At 36.9% G+C, this 20,995-nt stretch overlaps 1 protein-coding gene across 2 annotated transcripts in view; it reads right to left on the bottom strand.

Annotated features, from left to right (window-relative positions):
* The window catches only part of DDHD2 (DDHD domain containing 2), a 26,522-nt gene extending 5,527 nt beyond the window's left edge, over positions 1–20,995 (bottom strand). The window contains exons 1-17 of one of the 2 annotated variants that reach the window (XM_032838077.1): positions 20,866–20,995; positions 19,182–19,409; positions 18,257–18,447; positions 17,575–17,664; positions 16,912–17,032; positions 15,210–15,299; positions 13,720–13,855; positions 10,879–11,087; positions 10,535–10,602; positions 9,368–9,490; positions 7,912–8,007; positions 6,745–6,873; positions 6,482–6,637; positions 6,110–6,212; positions 5,801–5,971; positions 4,970–5,132; positions 58–165 (exon numbers count right to left, since the gene is read on the bottom strand). In XM_032838077.1, the coding sequence (XP_032693968.1) occupies positions 84–165; positions 4,970–5,132; positions 5,801–5,971; positions 6,110–6,212; positions 6,482–6,637; positions 6,745–6,873; positions 7,912–8,007; positions 9,368–9,490; positions 10,535–10,602; positions 10,879–11,087; positions 13,720–13,855; positions 15,210–15,299; positions 16,912–17,032; positions 17,575–17,664; positions 18,257–18,447; positions 19,182–19,401 (2,148 nt within the window). In that variant the 5' untranslated portion in view covers positions 19,402–19,409; positions 20,866–20,995 and the 3' untranslated portion in view covers positions 58–83. Of the gene's footprint in view, positions 1–56; positions 166–4,969; positions 5,133–5,800; positions 5,972–6,109; positions 6,213–6,481; positions 6,638–6,744; positions 6,874–7,911; positions 8,008–9,367; positions 9,491–10,534; positions 10,603–10,878; positions 11,088–13,719; positions 13,856–15,209; positions 15,300–16,911; positions 17,033–17,574; positions 17,665–18,256; positions 18,448–19,181; positions 19,410–20,865 lie in introns of both variants that reach the window. The other variant, XM_032838076.1, reaches the window with a different exon arrangement.

The raw sequence follows: 20,995 nt of genomic DNA, 5'->3' as shown, positions 1-20,995 counted from the left end.
CTCATAACATGTCAATATGTAGGAACTATGCTGCATACATGACATTTAAAAACTTACATCAAGCAGCCATATATGGTTCATTTTTACTGTAAAGGCTGATCAAGGAAGATGCCCTGGGTTTGGTAGATTTCTTTGAGGACCAGCAATACCGTATCTTCAGACTCCCTGTAAAGAGAAAAACTTAAGTTGTAAGAAGAAACTAACGTTTATACTAGATGCTTTACATATATTATCTCATGTAATCTACACAACCACCTTACAAGTTCATTTTTCTCAAAAGTTCATTTTACAGTGGAGTATTACTTAGCCATAAAGAAGAATGAAATCTTGCCATTTGCCATAATATGGATTGACCTAGAGGATGTTAAGTGAAGTAAGAGACAAAGGCCTATGATTTCACTTATATGTGGAACCTAAAAAACAAAACAAATGAACAAAAACCAGACTCATATACATACAAAGAACAATGTGGTTGCCAGAAGGGAGAGGGGTTGGGGGATGGCTGAAATAGATGAAGGGGATGAAGAGGTACGAATTTCAAGTTATAAAATGAATAAGTCATGGAGATGAAAAGTATACCACAGGGAATATAGTTGATAATATTGTGATAATGTATGGCGGCTACACTTATGATGAGCACTGAACTGTCCAATTCACTTTGCAGTAATTCACCTGAAACTAATATAAAATTGTATGTCAACCACGATTTTTTTTAAAAAGTCTAGCATTATGTCTGGTAATACAAAAAAGCTAGTAGTAAATAACCAACGAAGAACTGTTCCTTTTCCACAGAGCTTCTTCTTGGAATAATATGGAAGAGCCATCCAGTTGGTCACCTTAATTTTTTAAATGTTATTTACCTTTTTTAAAAATATACTATAGGGGCATCTGGGTAGCTCAGTGGGTTAAGCCTCTGCCTTCAACTCAGGTCATAATCTCAGGGTCCTGGGATCGAGCCCTGCATCGGGTTCTCTGCTTAGCAGGGAGCCTGCTTCACCCCCACTCTCTGTCTGCCTCTCTGCCTACTTGTGATCTCTCTCTGTCAAATAAATAAATAACATCTTAAAAAAAAAAGTACAATCATATAGTTCATAATTCAAGATCTAAAAGAGTGTTATAATGAAGTTTCACTTCCACCTCTGTTAACCACTAGTTCCCATCTTCTGACAATCAAGTTACCAATTCCTCATGCATCTTCCAGATCTCATTGTGTGTGCCCAAGCAATTACTTATATCTAATTCATAAAGAACTTTGATTAACATCATGAAGGACTGCCTTAAGGACATACAGCAAACATTTCTCTAGATCTGTGGTTTAACATTTTTTGAATCATGTATCTACTTGAGAATTTAATGAAATCAATGGATTTCTCCCCAGAAAAGATTATATATATATGCATATATGATATGTTTTTCCAAAATATAAATAAAGTTTCATTGGATTCATATGCCTTTTCTATCCCCCAGAAACCCCATACACAGACTTCAGGTTAAGAAACTCCTATGCCAGTCTAGGGGCATTAGCTAAACTAGGTATTCAAATGGTGTGATCCTGGTGCATAAATAAATGGATCAAGAGAAAAGAAGTTCAGAAATAGTCCTAAATCTATATAGGAATTTAATAAAGTGAGACTCTCAAATCCACTAACGGTGTTGTGACAAATGGAGAGGCATCTGGAAAATGACCTGAGCCAATCTATACCTGTCACTGGAATAAATCCAAAGTGAATCAAACATTCACATGTAAAAATGAAACCATAAAATATCAGAATAAACTGTGGTAAGGCATTCTTCAGAGGATAAGGAAGATCTAAGTATGACACATCCTAGAAGCCAGAAAGGAAAAAAAATCAACAAATATGACCACATAAAAATCAATCTTTTCAATGTCAAAGACAAACTGGGGAAGAGGCATTTGCAACTCATCACAGACTGATCAACAATAAAAAAAATTTCAATATAAAAGAGAATAAAGAATATAGAAAACTCCCAGAAAAGGAAACAAAAATGGTCCTGAAATATAAGTCAAGATGCTCAATCTTATTCATAACTGGAGGAATGCAATTTTTTTTTTTTTAAGTAAAAGGCAAAAGATTGATCTGAAGAGAGAAAGGAGCATACAAGGCATGCAACTTAAACACTATAGCGTGGGGTGCCTAGATGGCTTAGTAGGTTGGCCATCCGCCTTCAGCTTAGGTCATGATCCAGGGTCCTCGGATTGAGCCCCACATCGGGCTCCCTGCTTGGTGGGGAGCCTGCTTCTCCCTCTCCATTTCTCCTTCCCCCTGCTCACATGCTCATGTGATCTCTCATGAATAAATAAGCAGAATTCAAAAAAAACTATAGTACGCAAAATACATACACTGAAAACTACAAAACATTGCTAAGGGAAATTAAAGACCAAAATACAGAGAGACACTGTGTTTGTGGATCAGAAGACTCAGCATTATTCAGATGTCAATTCTCCCCAAATTAATCTGTAGACAAAATATTTGCAATCACAACCAAAATCTCAGAAACCCACTAGTTCAAAGGGATACATGTATCCCGATTTTTTTTTTAAGATTTTATTTACTTATTTGACAGAGACCTAAACCAGGGGGAGCGGCAGGCAGAAGGAAAGGGGAAAGCAGGCTCCCTGCTGAGCAAGGAACCCAATGCTGGGCTCAATCCCAGGACTCAAAGATCATGACCTGAGCCAGAGGGAGAGGCTTAACCAACAAAGCCACGAAGGTGCCCCCCAATTTTTTTAAAGATTGATTTATTTGAAGGTCGCCTGGGTGGCTCAGTGGGTTTAAGCCTTTGCCTTCGGCTCAGGTCATGATCCCAGGGTCCTGGGATCGAGCCCGAAGTGGGCTCTCTGCTCAGCAGGGAGCCTGTTTCCTTCTCTCTCTCTCTCTTTGCCTGCCTCTCTGCCTACTTGTGTTCTCTCTGTCAAATAAATAAATAAAATCTTAAAAAAAAAAAGATTTATTTACTTGGGAGAGCAAGGAAGTATAGGGAGGAGGGGCTGAGGGAGAGGGAGGGTGAGTCTCAAGAAGACTTTGCACTGTGCACAGAACCCAACATGGGGCTTAATCCCACCACCCCAAGGATCACAACCCGAGCCAAAACCAAGAACTGGGCACTCAACTAACTGTGCCACCGTGGACCCCAATGTTTATAGCAGCATTATCAACAGCAGCCAAATTATGTGTCCATCAATAGATGAATGGATAGAGATAGGTGGTATATACGCACAGTGTGATACCAGTCAGCCACAAATAAGAATGAAGTCTTGCCATTTGCAATGACAAGGATGGAGCTAGAAAGTATTATGCCAAGTGAAATGTCAGAGAAAGACAAATACTGTATGATTTCACTCTTATGTGGAATTTAAGAAATCAAACAAATGAGCAAAGAAAAAAAAAAAGACATAAACCAAGAAACAGATTCTTAACTATAGAGAACAAACTGATGGTTACCAGAGGGGTGGTACATGAGGGGAAGAGTTAAATAGGTGATGATGGGGATTAAGGAGTGCACTTGTGATGAGCACCAGGTGTGTGGAAGTACTGACGCACTATATTGTACATATGAAACTAGTATTACACTATATATTAACTAACTGGAATTTAAATAAAAACTTAAAAAAAACAGGGCACCTGGGTGGTTCAGTTGGTTAGGCATCTGCCTTTGGCTCAGGTCATAATCTCAGGGTCCTAGGATTGAGCCCCAGTCCTGGAATTGTCCTGGGATCCAGCCCCATGTAGGGCTTCCTGCTCAGCAAGGAGTCTGCTTCTCTCTCTCCCTCCCTCTCTCTCTCTTTCCACCCTTCTCCCCTGCTCACGCTCTCATGGTCTCTTTCTCAAACGAATGAATTAAAAAAACCTTTTAAAAGTAAAATATAATAAAAACTTTTAAAAAATAATAAAGAATCATAATTTAAGTGGCTCAGTCAGTTAAGCATCTGCCTCCGGCTCAGATCATGATCCCAGGGTCCTGGGATCAAGTCCCACATCAGGCTCCTTGCTCAGCAAGGAGTCTTCTCCCTCTGCCTCCCACTCCCCCTGCCTGTTCTCTAACAAATAAATAAATAAAATCTTAAAACCTAAAAGCATGCATTTTTGAAGCCTTATTACCCATCCATCTTATTTTCCTAGCTATCTTTTTCTTTAGTTTCAATTTATTTGGTGATTAAGTTCTTTTCTGTTATAATGTATGAATTTCAATAAGCATTAGTAATCTTTTCTACAACCCATCAGATAATCATATTTAATAATGATTAATTCTGTTGAATAAGTTGTGGGTTTTTTAATATACAACATGGTACTAGAGTTAATAATACTGTATCATATACTTGGAAGTTGCTAAGAGAGTAATTCTTAAATGTTCTCATCACACACAGTGTGTGTGTACACAGAGTAATTATGTGAAGTGATGGAGGTGTTAATCATTTCACAATATATACACGTATCAAATCATGTTGAACATCTTATACAATGTGTAAATTATATCTCAATAAATCTGGAAAAAACATTTAAATATTAAAAGTATAAACTTAAAATGAAAATAATAAATTCTGATCTAGCTACTGTAAATACTTTCAAATGAGTTTACAATACTTTTAGCAACAGTAATGTATTTGTTCCAGTTCAATAATATGTACCCTTCTTGTCCCCCACCAATGACCAAAGGACACCACTTTTAAAACTAAGCTAGCTGAACTCATGGTTGCTGGCATCATCAGCCCATGCTCTACCCAACTGCAAAGTAAAAAAACAATGTGTTTAAATCAGATTTATTTAAATGATATAATTGTGTTATTTTATAACTGTCTAAATGAGAAATCACTCTAATCCCACATGTACACTAGCCTACCCTCCCTTTCCTACATCTATCAAATAGCTTTGAAACAATTAGACTCCTCCCAAAAAAAAGAAAGAAAGAAAAGAAACAACACCCAGAAACAAAAACAAACATCACTTACCAATAGCATAGATGGCTTTGTAAAGCAAATAAATATTCATTAAAACTTTCAATGGGCTTCTCTTGTAGCACATAGTCAATGCGCTGGCCTCCATTCAGCATTCCCACATTGATGGGTGGGACTTCTTCTTTAACTGTCACAGGGGTCTCTTCTGTGTTAACATCTGGACATAGAAGACCCATAATAACAATCTAAAAGCTTCCGGCCATCCAAGATTGTCCTTACTTCCCTTCAGACTACCAAGTTTACAGTAGGATGAGGTATTCTCTGCTCAGAAAGCTTTCTGCACCTTCCTCTTCTCAAGCCCCTCAAAGCTTCTCCTCAAGTCATACTGATTTGTTCAATCCCATTTCCTTCCCATACCTCTGACAGCTAATTCATTTGCCTCTGGTTTATAAACTAAATAGAAGTAGGGATAGAAATCTTTAGTATTTGAAAATTAAAGCAAAAAGAATGCAACATTAACTGTGAAATTAAGAGGAGAGCATACTAGCTAGTGCCCAGCCAGGAAAATAAAACTGACCAATAATAGATGACATTGCCCTATAAAAGCAAGGTGCTTCACAGAGGAGGCTCCTAACCTCACTTCCAGAGTTCCCAAGTAAGGAATGTCTTTTAAAGCCTCTGTACCAGATATTCAGCTTCTCTTGACATTTCTCCTCACAAATAATGTTTCTCCATAATTTGTGGCTATGAGACCATAGAAAAGACTAGCAGACGGGAAGGCTCACTGGGGCTCATAGTATTGGTTCTATACCATGAGTAAGAAATACACACTATGGACTCTTATCAGACCTAATGAAGGAAATCAAAGTGTACAGTATCACTGACCACTCAGCTTCTCTGAACTTGATTCAGATTCTGCTTCAGTTTCTTCTGTAGTTTCTGAAGCCTGTAAGGCAGGGTATGGAGCTCTGGTGAAAGACTTCCAGGCCATCCGCAGTGAACCTAGCAAGTTGTTCTTAAGGTCCATACTCATCCTGGTCAAGCCCTCTCTCAATTCTGAAACATATTTGAATAAAGAACATTATATGGTTTACAAAGAGTTTAGGGTCCAACACAGTTAAACAAAGTGAATGAGGTCCAGTCAGTCTGCACTGACCAGACATCTAGAATTAAAAGTTCTGTACTCAGACTTACCTAAGTGCATTCGCTTCCTGCCCTTATGATGTGGGATTAGCATTGGCTCAAATTCCACTCCTGGAACCACCATCGGTTCAATCCTATAGGCCACAGGATCAAACTACATAGGAAAAATAATAGCTACAGATACGTCTGCTGAAGAAAGACCGCCTTAGGAACTGTGTATCAGGCAAGAATAATCATAAGCTCATAAAAAAACAAAAACTTCAGTTGTTTTGCCCCATCACTTTCAGATTCATACTATTGTAAATTGTCTCATTACCATAAAATAGTATAGGAGAAAGCAAATCAACACAACAGGAAAGTATATGTTCTTTATCAATAAGCTCTAATATTCAGGTGAAAAGACAAGAGCTGTCCAATGCTTACAGGGTGATAGATATTGAAAAAACCTTTGCATGTTGGAAATTTATAGTTGGGATCAATTCTTTTTAGTCCTCGGACAGTAAGGAACATTCCAATGGGAGATCCAAAGGCAAAGAATATTTCTGGTTTGTAGATGAGCCGGGGGTATTTTACAGACACCTGGAAAAAAGATAAAAAACTATCTCTCATTGATAACAAAAGTGACCTCTGTTCCTACCATACCAAGGGCACACAATGAAATGACTCAAGATAATTAGTATTATTACCTGCCCAATGCCAACATCCAGATAGTCACCATTTCCAGTAGCATTGGTTTTACTGCAGAAGCCTGGTTCTTTGAGGATGTTGGATATAGTCACCCCTGAAGCTGGCTGCAGGGTTGGTCTATTAATACCCTAAAGAATAAAATAATTCTGTGGAGCTGTTATGTTGTAAAAATATCCAAAGAAATACACAGTCTGAAAGGATACTTAGGAAAGTTTTGAATAATTCTAGGAAGAGTCTCAGAAAACAAGATAAAGCTGATGAAAACAAAAGTTGTCCTAAGTGATGAACGGACATCCTTACATGCTCTAAATCAATGAAAGCAGTACACAGCTATCTGGATGGCAGCTGAAACTTTAGGGATCCATTATGAGAGAAACAACAGCAGAGCATGATGAAGAGGAATACCGAGGGCCGCGAAGGGTTTCAATGAAGCACAATTCCCTTTTAAGTAGAATGTCTCTATGGGTATACAAAATGATATAGATACTGGGCCACGAACTGGGCCTTAAATAAGAACTAAGCAATCTGCTAAAAAATTGAAAAATAACTGCTAAGTTATGGAAAGGAATTTAGTGGGCGAAAAAACTAAATGTAAAAGTACTATTACAGCATGGATAAAACTCAAATTCATTATTCTAAAGCGAAAGAAGCCAGTCACAAAAAGCCACACACTGTATAATTCCGTTTAGATGAAATGTCCAGAATAACAAAATCCACCATGACAGGAAGTAGACCAGTGGTTCACAGGAGGGAGGAATGGGGAGTGACTGCTAATGAGTATGGGGTTTCTTTTTAGGGTGATGTAAAAGTTCTCAAATTAGATAGTGGTAATCGTGACACACCTCTGCAAATACACTAAAAATGACTGAATTGTATACTTTAAAAGGGTCAATTTTATGGTATGTGATATGAATTATATTTCAATAAAGTGATTATGAAATTTTTAAAAAAAGGAAAAAAATGGAATGGTGGGAAGACTCCAGGGGAGACAAGACTTCTGAAGCTAGTAATATTTTTTAAGGATATCAATTAAGAAAATGTGCTTAATTTCTAAAGAAAGCCAAAGATCAGTTAACAAAGTTGCTTAGCTGCCTAACCACACACATCACAAAGGATATAAGGATGTCAAGAACCATTTAATCCTATAAGCTATATTATACACATACCATTAAATTTTTTCTGGTCCTAAAGTAGTTTAATATCTTCTTTCTTGGTCCTAAGGGAATTCCCATTTCTTGAAGATCTTTGTCAGTACATAAAGCCTAGGCACAGAAAATCAAATATCCTTATTTCTAGGCAAAATAAAAAGAATTAAATGTCCTGTTCTCTGAGAGGAATGAGACCTACGCACTACTATTCTTTTTTATATTAATAGGGGTCCCTACTGGTACAACATCATTAATAATTTTGAGGGGGAAAAAGTACTTTATTCATAAAAGCCTAAAGAAGAATAAAAGGTATCAGTACTATAGTATCAATACTACAGTAATACAGATGACATTGTATTACTATACATATATACGTATTTAAAAAACCCTACAGAAGTGGGTATCTACCTACATGACAAAAGAACATTCCTTGATTTCCATGCTTAGATGTCACAGTCCTGAGAAAGATTCTATCCCTACTCATGGACATAAGCAGTAAGAACATACAGCAAACACTGAGCATGAAACAAACTAACAATCAAGATCTCAGCTTAGGTGCTACTCACCTGATTAGGTTAAGTTTTCCTTCACCCTCCCAGACTACTAGTCTTATTATACATTCTTACTACTACTATGTAATTTTCCAATTTAGAACTTACCACAATTGTAATTAATTATGTTTATTTGATATGTGTCTTCCCCACTAAGCCATAAACACAATGTTTATGTTTATATAAGATGTTTATGGTTTACATAATACCTTACTGACCACTCTATCTCTAGTCTAGTACATGGTAGAGCATGCCTGCTCATACTAAGCATTCACTAAATACCTATTAAATGAATGAATGTATTGCAAGCCTGAAAAAAAGCAAAAAAAAAAAAAAAGTGGCAGAAAACCAAAAACAAATAAGCAAATATCAACAGTAGGGCTTTTGAAGTATAAGAGAAAATAAGCTGGAATGATAAGTGGTCATTTATTCTTACTCTGTTTTCTGAGCTATGTTGTTTTTTAGTCTTTGCTCTATCACTATATGTTTGTCAGTGTGGCTCCTCTGAACTTTGGTCTCCAACAAAGCAAAGATCACTTTATAAGATAAAAAACACATAAATAATGCTAAAGGACATTACTAATGATAACAGAGTTTTTATGACTAAAATGCTTCTGAAGGGCAGGCTCTTAGCACTAAGATGAAGATAAACCTAAAAATATTAAAAATGGTATAAGCATGAAGTTTTTTGTTTGTTTTTTAAAAGATTTTATTTATTTATTTGACAGAGAGAGAGATCACAAGCAGGCAGAGAGGAAGGCAGAGAGAGAGAGAGAGAGGAAAGCAGGCTCACCGCTGAGCAGAGAGCCCGATGCGGGACTCGATCCCAGGACCCTGAGATCATGACCTGAGCTGAAGGCAGCAGCTTAACCCACTGAGCCACCCAGGTGCCCCTAGCATGAAGTTTTAAAAGATTATTTTACCAGCGCTTCCTTATCTACTTTCTCCTTCTCAAAGAGATTAAAGAATTCAGAGAGTTGAAGTTTCTTCAAATCTTCCTCTAGCGTCAGTGTGTCTCCCTCATCCATGACAATATTTGGTGCATCCTAAAAATTAAATTATAAAGCTCATATTCTCTAAATTCATTTAGACGGTCCTTTATTAGTACTATCAGCAATAAAAATAATGTACTATATAAGAGTTCTATATAAAGATATACATAACTTTAAATAAATTGTAATTTGTACAAAATATAAATTAAGTAGTTAATCTCTAAGTTTGCAACTTTAGTTGAAACAATGTTTTCAAATAAATGAATGCATGAATATTATCAAAGTGTTCTTCATCTTCATTAACAAAACATTCATTGAGTTCTTATTACGGAAAGAGTATTTAAGACATAAAACAATCTTAAAATAAAGCCCCTGTCCTGGAAGAACTCACAGTCCAACAATAGAAATAAGAAACTTATATAAAAAGAGAAAACATACAAGATAGTATATGCTAAATACTAATTCAAAACTATAATGTGTCACAGGACTTTGTTTTACAGATGTTTTGTTTTAAAGATTTTATTTATTTATGTGAGAGAGCAAAAGAGCACAAGCAGAGGGAGCGGAGGAGGGAGACAGAAGCAGACTCCCTGCTGAGCAGAGAACCAGACTCAGGGCTTGATCCCAAGACCCTGGGATCATGACCTGAGCCAAAGGCAGACATTTAACTGACTGAGCCACCCAGGCACCCTACAAAAGATGTTTAAACACCAAGTCCCCCCACTGCTTTCAAAGGGAATTTCTACAAATTATATCACTTTGTGTCCAATTCATTCTTCATTTCCTCATATGTAAACTCCATTTCAGTTCAATGATTCTATAATTCTAATAACAGAAGAGAAGTACATATTTATAATGGAAAATAAGATACCTATAGTTATTTTAGAATGTGGCAAATATTTGTGGAAGCTTATGACTATCTTGCTTCTGTCATCCAAGAAGATAAAGAGAAAAGTCTATTAAAATTAAAATAAATGTAAAATTAATGTGCTATGGTATGGGACTAAACTAAGCAAAAAGACAAAAAAGTAAGTCTAAAGTCTAAAAATCCGTCCTAAGAAATGGTACAAGAGAAGTATATCTGTATATCTAAATTACCTTTTCACTGTCCATATCCCCCAAAGAATCTTTCTGATTTGTTAGTATATCAAACAGTATAAGTGAACCTAAAACAGAAGAAAGAAGGAACAATTTCTAAGTACTGGCACTACACAGCTTTTATACAAGAAGTATTAAGCCAATTACCCATGTAGCAAAATCTATGAAGCAGAAAGTTTTTTTTTTTCCAATCCACCACCACCCCCGTCCAACCCCTTCCAAATTCTTCATCACAGACCAGTTCTAGGCCTCTAAATGTTATAACAGGTAAGACATTGTACTTCAAAATCAGGTGTCCTTAATATGTGATAGTCCTCTCTGATCACAGAGAATTCATTTGTTACCTAAACTATGTCCAGCAATGGATACACCCCCTTTGAAATCAGGGTTCCTCTGAAGAAAAAGTGTATATATTCGGTTCATTTCAGAAGCAACTGTGTCCACGATAGTCTGACAGTAGGTGGGGCTATTATAGAAGAAGACATCCAGAATTGTGTCATTGGTGAAGTGCCTTAGGCGATTAATGCTGGGCAGAGTTATTCGCTGCAGATCTCTGGGGGGGGGGAAAAATATATATATATATACATATACACACACACACACACACACACACACACACACACATATATATATTTTAAGCAGAAAACCTAATACATTCTATAACCTCCTCTAAGTTATTATCCAGCTTAGCCTTCAAGCTTAGACTTAGATATTTAAAGATACAAGAGACAGTATCTATTAAGAGGAAACACAAAGGACTCAGAGACATGTTTAATTAAGTCAAAACGATGTGATCAGCAAAAGTCAGTAAGAATCTCTACAAGACAACTTCTTTAATACATAAATTACAAGGAGCTAAGAGATGGAAAGGTAATCAAGAGATTAAAAGAGACTTAAAAGACAAATCAACAAGGGGCTCCCGGGTGGCTCAGTCGGTTCAGCTTCTGCCTTCGGCTCAGGTCATGATCCCAGGGCCCTAGGGTCAAGGCCCAAGTAGGGCTCCTTGCTCAGTAGCGAGTCTGCTTCTTCCTCTACCTCCCTGTCTCCCTGCTTGTGTTTGATCTCTCTCTCTCTCTCTCTGTGTCAAATAAATAAAGTCTTTAACCAAAATAAATAAATTGTGTGTGTATAAAATTACATTTACTAGACAACTGGAAACTTGAACACTGTATATTTGCTGATATTAAGAACTTTTTTAGGGGCACCTGGGTGCTCAGCAGGCAGTCTGCTTTTCTCCCCCACCTTCTGTCCCTCCCCCTGCTCATGCATGCGCGCTCTCTCTCTCTCAAATAAATAAATAAATAAACTCTTTTAAAAAAATAATTTTTTTAGGTGTGATAATGGTGTTATGGTTAATATATTTTTAAAGGTCCTTTCCGCCATCAACAGATGAATGGATAAAGAAGATGTGGTATAGATATACAATGGAATACAATGCAGCCATCAAAAACCCCCAAATCTTGCCATTTGCAATGATGTGGATGGAACTAGAGGGTATTATGCTAAGCGAGATAAGTCAATCAGAGAGAAACAATTATCATATGATCTCTCTGATGTAATTAATTTGAGAGGCAGGGCAGGGGTCATGGGAGGAAGAGAGGGAAAAATGAAACAAGATGGGATGGGCAGGGAGACAAACCATAAGAGACTCAATCTCAGGAAACAAATTGAGGGTTGCTGGGGGAGAGGGAGGTGGGAGAGATAGAGTGGCTGGATGATGGTCACTGGGGAGGGTATGTGCTATGGTGAGTGCTGTGAGTTGTGTAAGACTGATGATTCACAGACCTGTACCCCTGAATAAAAATAATACATTATATGTTAATAAAAAAATAAAAATAAAAGTCCTTTCCGATATACAAACATACATTTACAGATGAAATGATATAATAAGATTTGGTTCAAAAATAATATGGTGGAGGGATGGGCAGTAGATAGAGGTTGAAAAATAATGGATAGAGCAGAACTGACCATGTGTTCAGGCTTGTTTGTCCTGGGTAATCATAATCTGTATATGAGATTCATTATATAAGCTACTTTTGTATACAAAATTCTCTGTAATAAAGAATTTTTAAAGACAGAAAATACAAGATGATTTTTCTAGAATTCTCAGCATTAAGGTTTTTGGATCACAAGTCAAACGATAAGTGGATCAGCTCCCTTTCTCAATGCAGAATTTCTGAAAGCTGAAAGAAAGTGAGACTACCAGATGCCGAAGGCAAACAGAACATCTCAAAAAGAAAAACCATGCTGACATTATCCAAATCAACTTCCAGTTAAAGCTTTCTCAAAATACTCAGAAAGAGTATTCTTATTTACAAAGATTCAACAGCTTCTGTAGTTTAGGGAGCAATTTGCCCTTAGGAACCTCTTAGCATCAGCTCAAACCTGAAGAATGTGAACTCTATGCCTAGTAAAAGCAACACCATACTACAACATCTGGCATATGGAATATGCTCAAATCATACGGTATTAAGAACTGAGAGACACAGAATCAGAAAAGCCATTTCCAAGACCAACATGGAAATAATACTGACTACTTCCTTTATCTTCAGGAAAAGCATCTGCCATTCTACCCTAGAACTATATTATGAACACACTTCTTTCTGGAGAGCCTACAGCTCTCCAAAATATCCTTAATATAAGGCAAACTTCTCTGACATTACCATAACACCTACAAACAAAACTGGGTTTGTGACTTAAGAAAGCCATCACTTAAAAGTTGTATGAATTATAACTCAGGTTATAAATGCTAATAACTTAATGTTCAGGAATTTCCTTTTTTTCCCCCAACATGGACAAATATTATCTAAATATGATCACAAAAGGAACAACAAAATACTTTGTACATCTTGAGGTAGGCTGGCTTTGACATCTAAAGATGGAAATGCTTATACACTATAGGAATAAAGCAATGTTTGGTTTTAATTCTAAAGAAATAATAATAGCTATAATAGAAAATACTAATGAGCTAGTAAGACATACTGTAAAATACACACAGTTCTTTACTCCTAACCAGGTCAGCATTTAATAATGTATCTCTAAGAAAAGACATAGAAGTGCAAAAAACTTCTCATTGAACAAATTTTTATATAATTAGCTATAGCAGAAATATCCCAACCATATCAATGATCAGAAAATACATTACAATCTTAGTTAACAACTCAAAGACATAAGGTATTACTCACACATCCACACCAGTAGAATGCAAAGGACTATGCCAGTTGACTGGAAGAAATTCTACCCTTCCAATCTGCTGATTTTCTTGGGCTTTCTTAAAATGTGTCTGCAGCAGGTTCAAGGAAACACTGCGAAAATCGTTAACTGGAAAAGACATTAACTTATGCATACCAGGGAAGCAATGAATTCATAGAATAAGGATGCAATAGATCACATAATTATGCTCTCTCTGTTTGCTTAGAACACATATTTACTTAGGTGAAAAACAGCAAAGTGGTATTCAGGAAATATCAGTGCACAAAAGCTATTCCTTTAACACAGAACATTATTTTACTATACAAAACACTTTATCTAAAGAAAAGTTAAGGGGCGCCTGGGTGGCTCAGCGGGTTAAGCCTCTGCCTTCGGCTCAGGTCATGATCTCAGGGTCCTGGGATCGAGCCCCACATCGGGCTCTCCGCTCAGCGGGGAGGCTGCTCCCCCTCTCTCTATGCCTGTCTCTCTGCCTACTTGTGATCTCTCTCGGCCAAATAAATGAATAAAATCTTAAAAAAAAAAAAAAAGTTAACTTCAAAACTTCTGTGTCATGGGAACTATTTCAATTTTTTAAAACACAAAAAAATCACATGACTGTGTCAATTGGCCTTACAGTTAGATTCCTAACTAACTTTCTGGTTCTTATAAACAACCTCTAACCAATATTTTAGATTAAAAAAAACAAACAAACTGCTATTTGAAATTCATACTACAACAGTCTTAACCTTCCAGAAGGTTTCTGCTTAGAAGCATTAACCAGTAGAAGATTCCCAAGTTGGGAGACACTGAATATGTACTATTAAGTTTTAGAAGACACTACCTTTTAAAATCAACTGATACTAATGACCTAAATATTCCAAGTAGAACATCAAGAGCTTTATCATACTATGAATTACAAAAATGACTTAAGTTTCTGTTATTCATTTAAACTATATCATCGAGGCACCTAGGCGGCACAGTTATTAAGTGTCTGCCTTCGGCTCAGGTCAAGATCCCAGGGTCCTGGGATGGAGCCCCACATCAGGCTCCCTACTCAGCGGGAAGCCTGCTTCTCCCTCTTCTATCCCCACCGGTTTTCCCTCCCCCGCTCACACTCTCTCTGTCAAATAAATAAATGTTAAAAAAAAAAAAATTAAAAAAAAAAAACTATATCACCTTTTTGGTTCCCTTTAAATTTAGAGTGGTTAGAGAGAGGACCATCACATTCATAAAACAATTTTATAAGGATTAGGGGCTTGTTCATTCAAGAATTATTAGTTAAGAGTATAAACTATTAGCCTAAGGAATTCACCAGTACTTTAGGTCTAAGTTAAGAAGCTTTACTACCTTGCCACCTGTCTTTAGCTCTCCAAATCTTATTATGCAGATAAAAGACTAAAAACAACACTTTATCTTGGCTCACAGGAGCACTGACTAATATTCCCCCTTAAATGATTTAATCTTACATGCTTTGCAAACCTACCACACTGTACAATGCTTCGAAAGCGGAGATCACAAGCTGGTCCAATCCCATGGACTACAAAAACCAAGTGATCTATTTGTAAAGGTTCTCCTGTAAATGATATTAAAAAGAAAAAACATTTCATATAAATAGTCTTAAACTCTGTTTATAGTCAAACATTCACAAAGAATAAGTTATAAAAATGGGCAAATTAAAATACAAAATCATTTTTTTAAAAGAATTTATTTATTCATTTGAGAAGTAGGGAGAGGAACAGAGGGAGACAGACAAGCTCAGCGGAGGCTCAATCTTGTAACCCTGAGATCATTACCTGAGCCAAATTCAAGTCAGTCCCTTAACCGACTGAGCCATTCAGGCATCCCAAGCAGATCATTTAAAGGACACGAACAGTCCTATATTTTACTTAGTAAAATAATGATTTTACCATGTTTCTAATTTATCTTGACATAAATCTGTAAAAAAATTTTTCAGACTTTAAACTTTTCATTTTGAAATAACTGCAACCTTACAAAAAACATGAAAGAATTGTATCGACACTCTCATACTTTTTATAGATTCGACACTTCAACATTTACATTTGCTTTATTATTTTCTATGTGTCTTTACACACACATTAATTTTTCTGAACCATCTGGAAGCAGGTTGCATCTATTATCAGACTGCATACATCATACCTCTTTAAATACTTAACACTTTAAATACTTTAATATGTATTTCCTAAGAATATTTTCTTAAATAACCACAGTAATCAAACTCAGGCAACATAACACTGGTAGGATACTTTTATCTAATAGTCCATTTTTATCAATTATACCAATAATGTCTGGGGTATATATAAACCCTAAAATTTTAAACTCGTCTTTTTATTTTTTTAAGTTTTTATTTAAGTAATCTCTATACCCAATATGGGGCTTGAACTTACAACCCTGAGATCAAGATTCATACAGTCCCCTGAGTGAGCCAGCCAGGTGCCCCTAAACTCATCTTTTTAAATTATAGTAAGACTAAGACAAGCCATCTCCTCTCAGAGATAAAAAGGAATTTTGTAATCCAGTTAAATATATTATAAATCCAACCATAAATGGCCCCAGATAGATAGCAATGGATAACCACTAAAGTTCACTGAAAAAAATTTTCCTTAGTTCACAATCTTCAAGAACAGGAGTTACCAGAATTAATTTTTGATTCATTAATTTTACCAGAATTAATAATTGATTAATTTTAATCAAATAGGCAGAATCACACTTCTTAAAATTAGGACTAAATCAGTTTATTTGTACCAAGTGACTTCTTGATTAGTACTGCCAAATTTTACCCATCCCACAATATATATACTTAGCAACTTTAAAATAGATTTTTACATCTATTAAGATTCTCAGTGACTAAGTTTCGGCTCAGGTTGTGATCTCAGGGTCATGAGATGGAGCCCCACCTCCAGCTCCACACTCAGCGCAGAATCTCCTTGAGATTCTCTCTCCTTCTCCCTCTGCCCCACCTACTTGTATGCTCTCTCTCTCTCTAAAATAAATAAATAAAATTTAAAAAAGATTCTTAGTAGATGAAGTAATGCTAATCTTAACTCATAATAAGCCCATATGACTAAATCATTTTTAAGCCCTGAGGTAATCCAAAACCATAGAAAAAGGTCACATTTAAGTCATAAACAAGTACATCAGAAGAAAAAATAAACAATTAACATTACCACAATGAATGTCAACAGAAATGTTCTCAACCCCTCTCTTCACTGTCCTTGGTCGACCCTGTTCAGTGGGTGTTGAACCCCATTCATCGGACCCTGCAACTGGCTGGTAATGCACCATAAGCTTAAATAAAAAAGATCAAAGCAATAAATATATTCTGCATTATAGACATCTCTATTTATACATTCTCAGGGATAGGAACAGGTTTTTCAAGACAGAATACATAGTCAAATCTCAACTAGAGTTTTGATACCCCAACTCTGATGGCCTGAAATGAGAACCCTGAAAATACAGTAGGCCAATAATGTACATATTAAATACCTTATGATTTTGTCAATTATACCTCAAAAAAGCCAAAAAAGAAAAAAAAATCGGGCTAACATCTTTCAATAATACCCTACACATGTAAAATATGCCCACATAACGTGTCAGTGATATTCTTAATTTATAGTGTTGTAATTTTCCCTAAGAAAATTGTTTTGTATAAGGTGAAGAAGGTAAAAAATGGTGGCACTGGCTACAAGTTTCATAATTGTGAATGCAATATAAAAATTTCCAAAGGATATCCTAAATAGAATCCCTATGAAAAAGAAACCAATTAAGCTCTCCTTAGTAATGCAATTAACCTTTAATCCCACATGAAAGAAAGGCTTAATTTGCTTTACCTTTGGATTGTGTAATATAATAATTTCTCTGTTAGGAGACTCCAGTTTCTTTTTCCACTCATCCAGAGTTACAGCAAGCATGTATGTTTCCTTAACAGAAAACACATTTCATTAGATTTCTCTAATAGCTTTTCTATTAAAACTGAACTTTTTTTTACAAGAATACTGCTAGATAAACAATTAGGTAAGAATATCCAACTCCAATGTATCAAATATTTGAAAATTCTTTTAAAATTACAACAGATAATAGTATAGAACAACAAAATTCCCTCTTATTTTTATCATCTAGACTAGATAAAATCACTATTCATATTCTGATATACTTCTTTCAATAATATTAATGTCTACTCCAATTTAAAGAAAGCAAATTTCAGACTGTTTCCAGAGCCAGAAAAATAAAAGACTAAAAGTCCAATCCTGTGGTCATAATTTAAATATTATTAACAATGATCACCATTAGGGAAAAAATTTTAACTTAAAGGCATAACACTCTACATAGTATTTTAAGATCTGAAAATAAAAACTACTTTATCTTGAAACTAACTCACAAAAGAAATGCTACAAATGTGACCCAGATACAACCAAACTCTTTCTAGAAATTTCACAAAAACAAGTCACAAGAGAAGATTATTAAATAGAAGAAGAAAAAAATGAAAAAAGTGAAAAGGGCTCAAAGGAATACCTCTAATACTTGGCTGAAGCTCTCTGAGTAGGGAACATACTTATTATCTTTGTCTCCTTTGTAAAACCAGGTACATCGTCTCACTTCTGATGCTAGCTCATCCCAGTATACAGCATACCGCATCCTCTCCCCCAAATGCACATCATATCTGCCCCCATCAGTGGGGACAACTCTCCCATTACAATCTTTTCCTATCAAGGATTGCAAAGGGGGAAAGAAGTACATATATCAAAATAAACCTCCCAAAATACAATTCTGAGTTATACTCTAAATAATGTAATGAGACCTAAGAATGAACATATTCTACTCGCCTAAAGATTAAACAAAATGGAATTGATATTTTTTAACTAATTCACAAACCATCAAAACCATTCTTGGTTTTAATGAAACATGAAAAAAAATAATACCCAAATGCTGTTTTGTTCTTTTTCTGAGACAGTAGTGTCCCATTAAACAAACAAAGTATATAAGGCTTTCTGAATTTTTTGCTTGAGGGGCCAAAAAGTAAATTAACAACAACCATGACCGTCATGATGATAAAAGTTACCGGCATCATCCTTGTTTCATAAAAGAAGAAAAAACAAGTAACAAGTTAGAATTCATTCTTTTGCAATGTGACATGCCCCCATCCTTCATAAACAAAAACTGAAACATGCTAGAATATAAGAAATATTATTAGATAACTATGCAGAAATTAAGTACTGTTTTCAAATATAAACCAAATTCTTAAATATTATAATGTGACTGGTTAGTAATGCAAAACTTCTATTTCTATATAAATATGCTACAGAAGAGAACAGCCCCAAAAAATGCTACAGAAAAAACTAGAAAAAAATCTAATATTTTTAATAGCACTCAATATAAGAACTATTGTATTAGACTGAGAGAAATAGTCTTAATCTATCAGAAGTCATTTCCATCTTACCAGATCCATATGCCTCTTCCAGCTGCTGTGAATCCTCAGAGTTGAAAGGAATCCATGTCTCCTTAGAATCTATTATTTTACAATAAAACCAATGAGGAGAAACTGGCTCATACAAACTGCCAGTGTCCATGTCTAGTAGCTCAAAGGAACTACATGAGTTTGGTGATGGGGATGGATCTGACTGGGACAATTGTTCCTGGTGTGATTCCACTGATGACATTTCGCTCTCTAAAAAACAAGATACAAGAAAACTATTGGGAAAAATCATTTTTCTTCTATTAAAAGTGAAATTTCTCTCTCTCACACACACACAACTGGTCATTTTAAGATGTCATTTCTGGAAAAAGAAAATCTCAAGGGCCACACAACTGAATACAGAAATAACAATGCAAATTAACAGCTGAATTTGAAGGGGGGGGGTTAAACAAAATGCTTTTTATAGTCAGACCAACCACCTTACACTGATTTCCCAGTTCTCTCAGAAAATTGCGTGGCTTTAATATAGACAAACCAGAGGGAGCCCTGGATGATTCTGCCAGTGAAGCACCTGCGTTTGGCTCAGGTCATGATCTCAAGGCCCTTGGCTCTGGAGCCCTGCATGAAACTGGGCTCCCTGCTCAGCGGGGAGTTTCCGTCTCCCTCTGCTCCTTCCCCTGCTCCTGCTCTTGCTCACTCTCTCTCTGTCTTTCAAATAAATACAATTTTTAAAATAATAAAATTAAAATGACTTAAAAAAAAAAAAAAAAGACAAGCCCAGAATCAGAAGAAACACATGGTCAAAAACTTATTGCAACAAAACATCTTACTTCAATTTCAATCTAAATCTATTGCTAAAGGCAAAAAATTTACTCCAACTGTTTTAATAACACCTAGATTTTAGGCTCCAGGCCCCTATCATTACACACTTACATGCTTATCAGAATCTTAAAATACTGAAAGTAAAACTATTCACTTAAGACCCTGTCACCTTCTATTGATCCTTGAAGTGTACTTAATTAGTGACTAGGGCACAAATTCTGAAAACACGAACCCTAGTTTGAGCCACTGTGCGCACCCACTCCCACCGTCCAAATCTCAGGAGAAAAGTAACAAGTGACCTCAAATGCCTCCTTCTCTCAAACACGACTCTGATCTATGTGGTCCTACCCCTTCAACACTCAGACCACCAGGCAAGGAACTTCACACACCCAAGTGTACTCAGTTTGAGCGGAGTGAGCATTATTGGTATCTCAGCACCGACAGCAGCGGGATGGCAAACACCTGGCCTCCTCTGGGCGAACGCTCTCCAGGCTTTCGGCCGCTTTATCTTTCTTCCTGACACCAATTTACCTCCGCCACCTTGGCGCGTCCCTCTCCCCCACGACTCTGGGCCTCCTGCAGCCCAGATCTGGGACCTCAGAGCTCAGGGACTTGCCTCCTCCCGCTTCCAGCCCTGTAGAGAGGAGCGGAGCCACCGATGGAACAAGCGCAGTCCGTACTAAGGCAAGCCTGGCCCCTTCACCCGGATCGAGGTCACTTCCCCGCTCCCCGTCACCGTGGTGGTCCTCAAAGCACCTCTCTTCTCTGCCTCAGGCATCGCGTCCTCCTCCGCCACCGGCATCCCCATCCCGCAATGCCTCCAACCCGCAGCCCAGTGGCCTCCCTCCGCCCAGCCGCCCACCCCAACACGCCGTCGCGGGTTCACCTGACAGCCCCGCTGCCTTTCACACACTCCTGCCCTCGCTGAGGGGGGCACGACATGTCCCCGCGGCGGCCTTTCCCCCCGAGCCCAGGCGGGGCGGAGCGCAGCAGGGCGGAGCCTGCGGCCCCACCAG

The sequence above is a fragment of the Lontra canadensis genome, unplaced genomic scaffold (assembly GCF_010015895.1).
Source record: "Lontra canadensis isolate GAN:19392208 unplaced genomic scaffold, GSC_riverotter_1.0 scaffold101, whole genome shotgun sequence".
Lineage (NCBI taxonomy): Eukaryota > Metazoa > Chordata > Mammalia > Carnivora > Mustelidae > Lontra > Lontra canadensis.
Note: the sequence above shows the minus strand (reverse complement) of the source record. Positions and strands in the feature narration are given on the sequence as shown.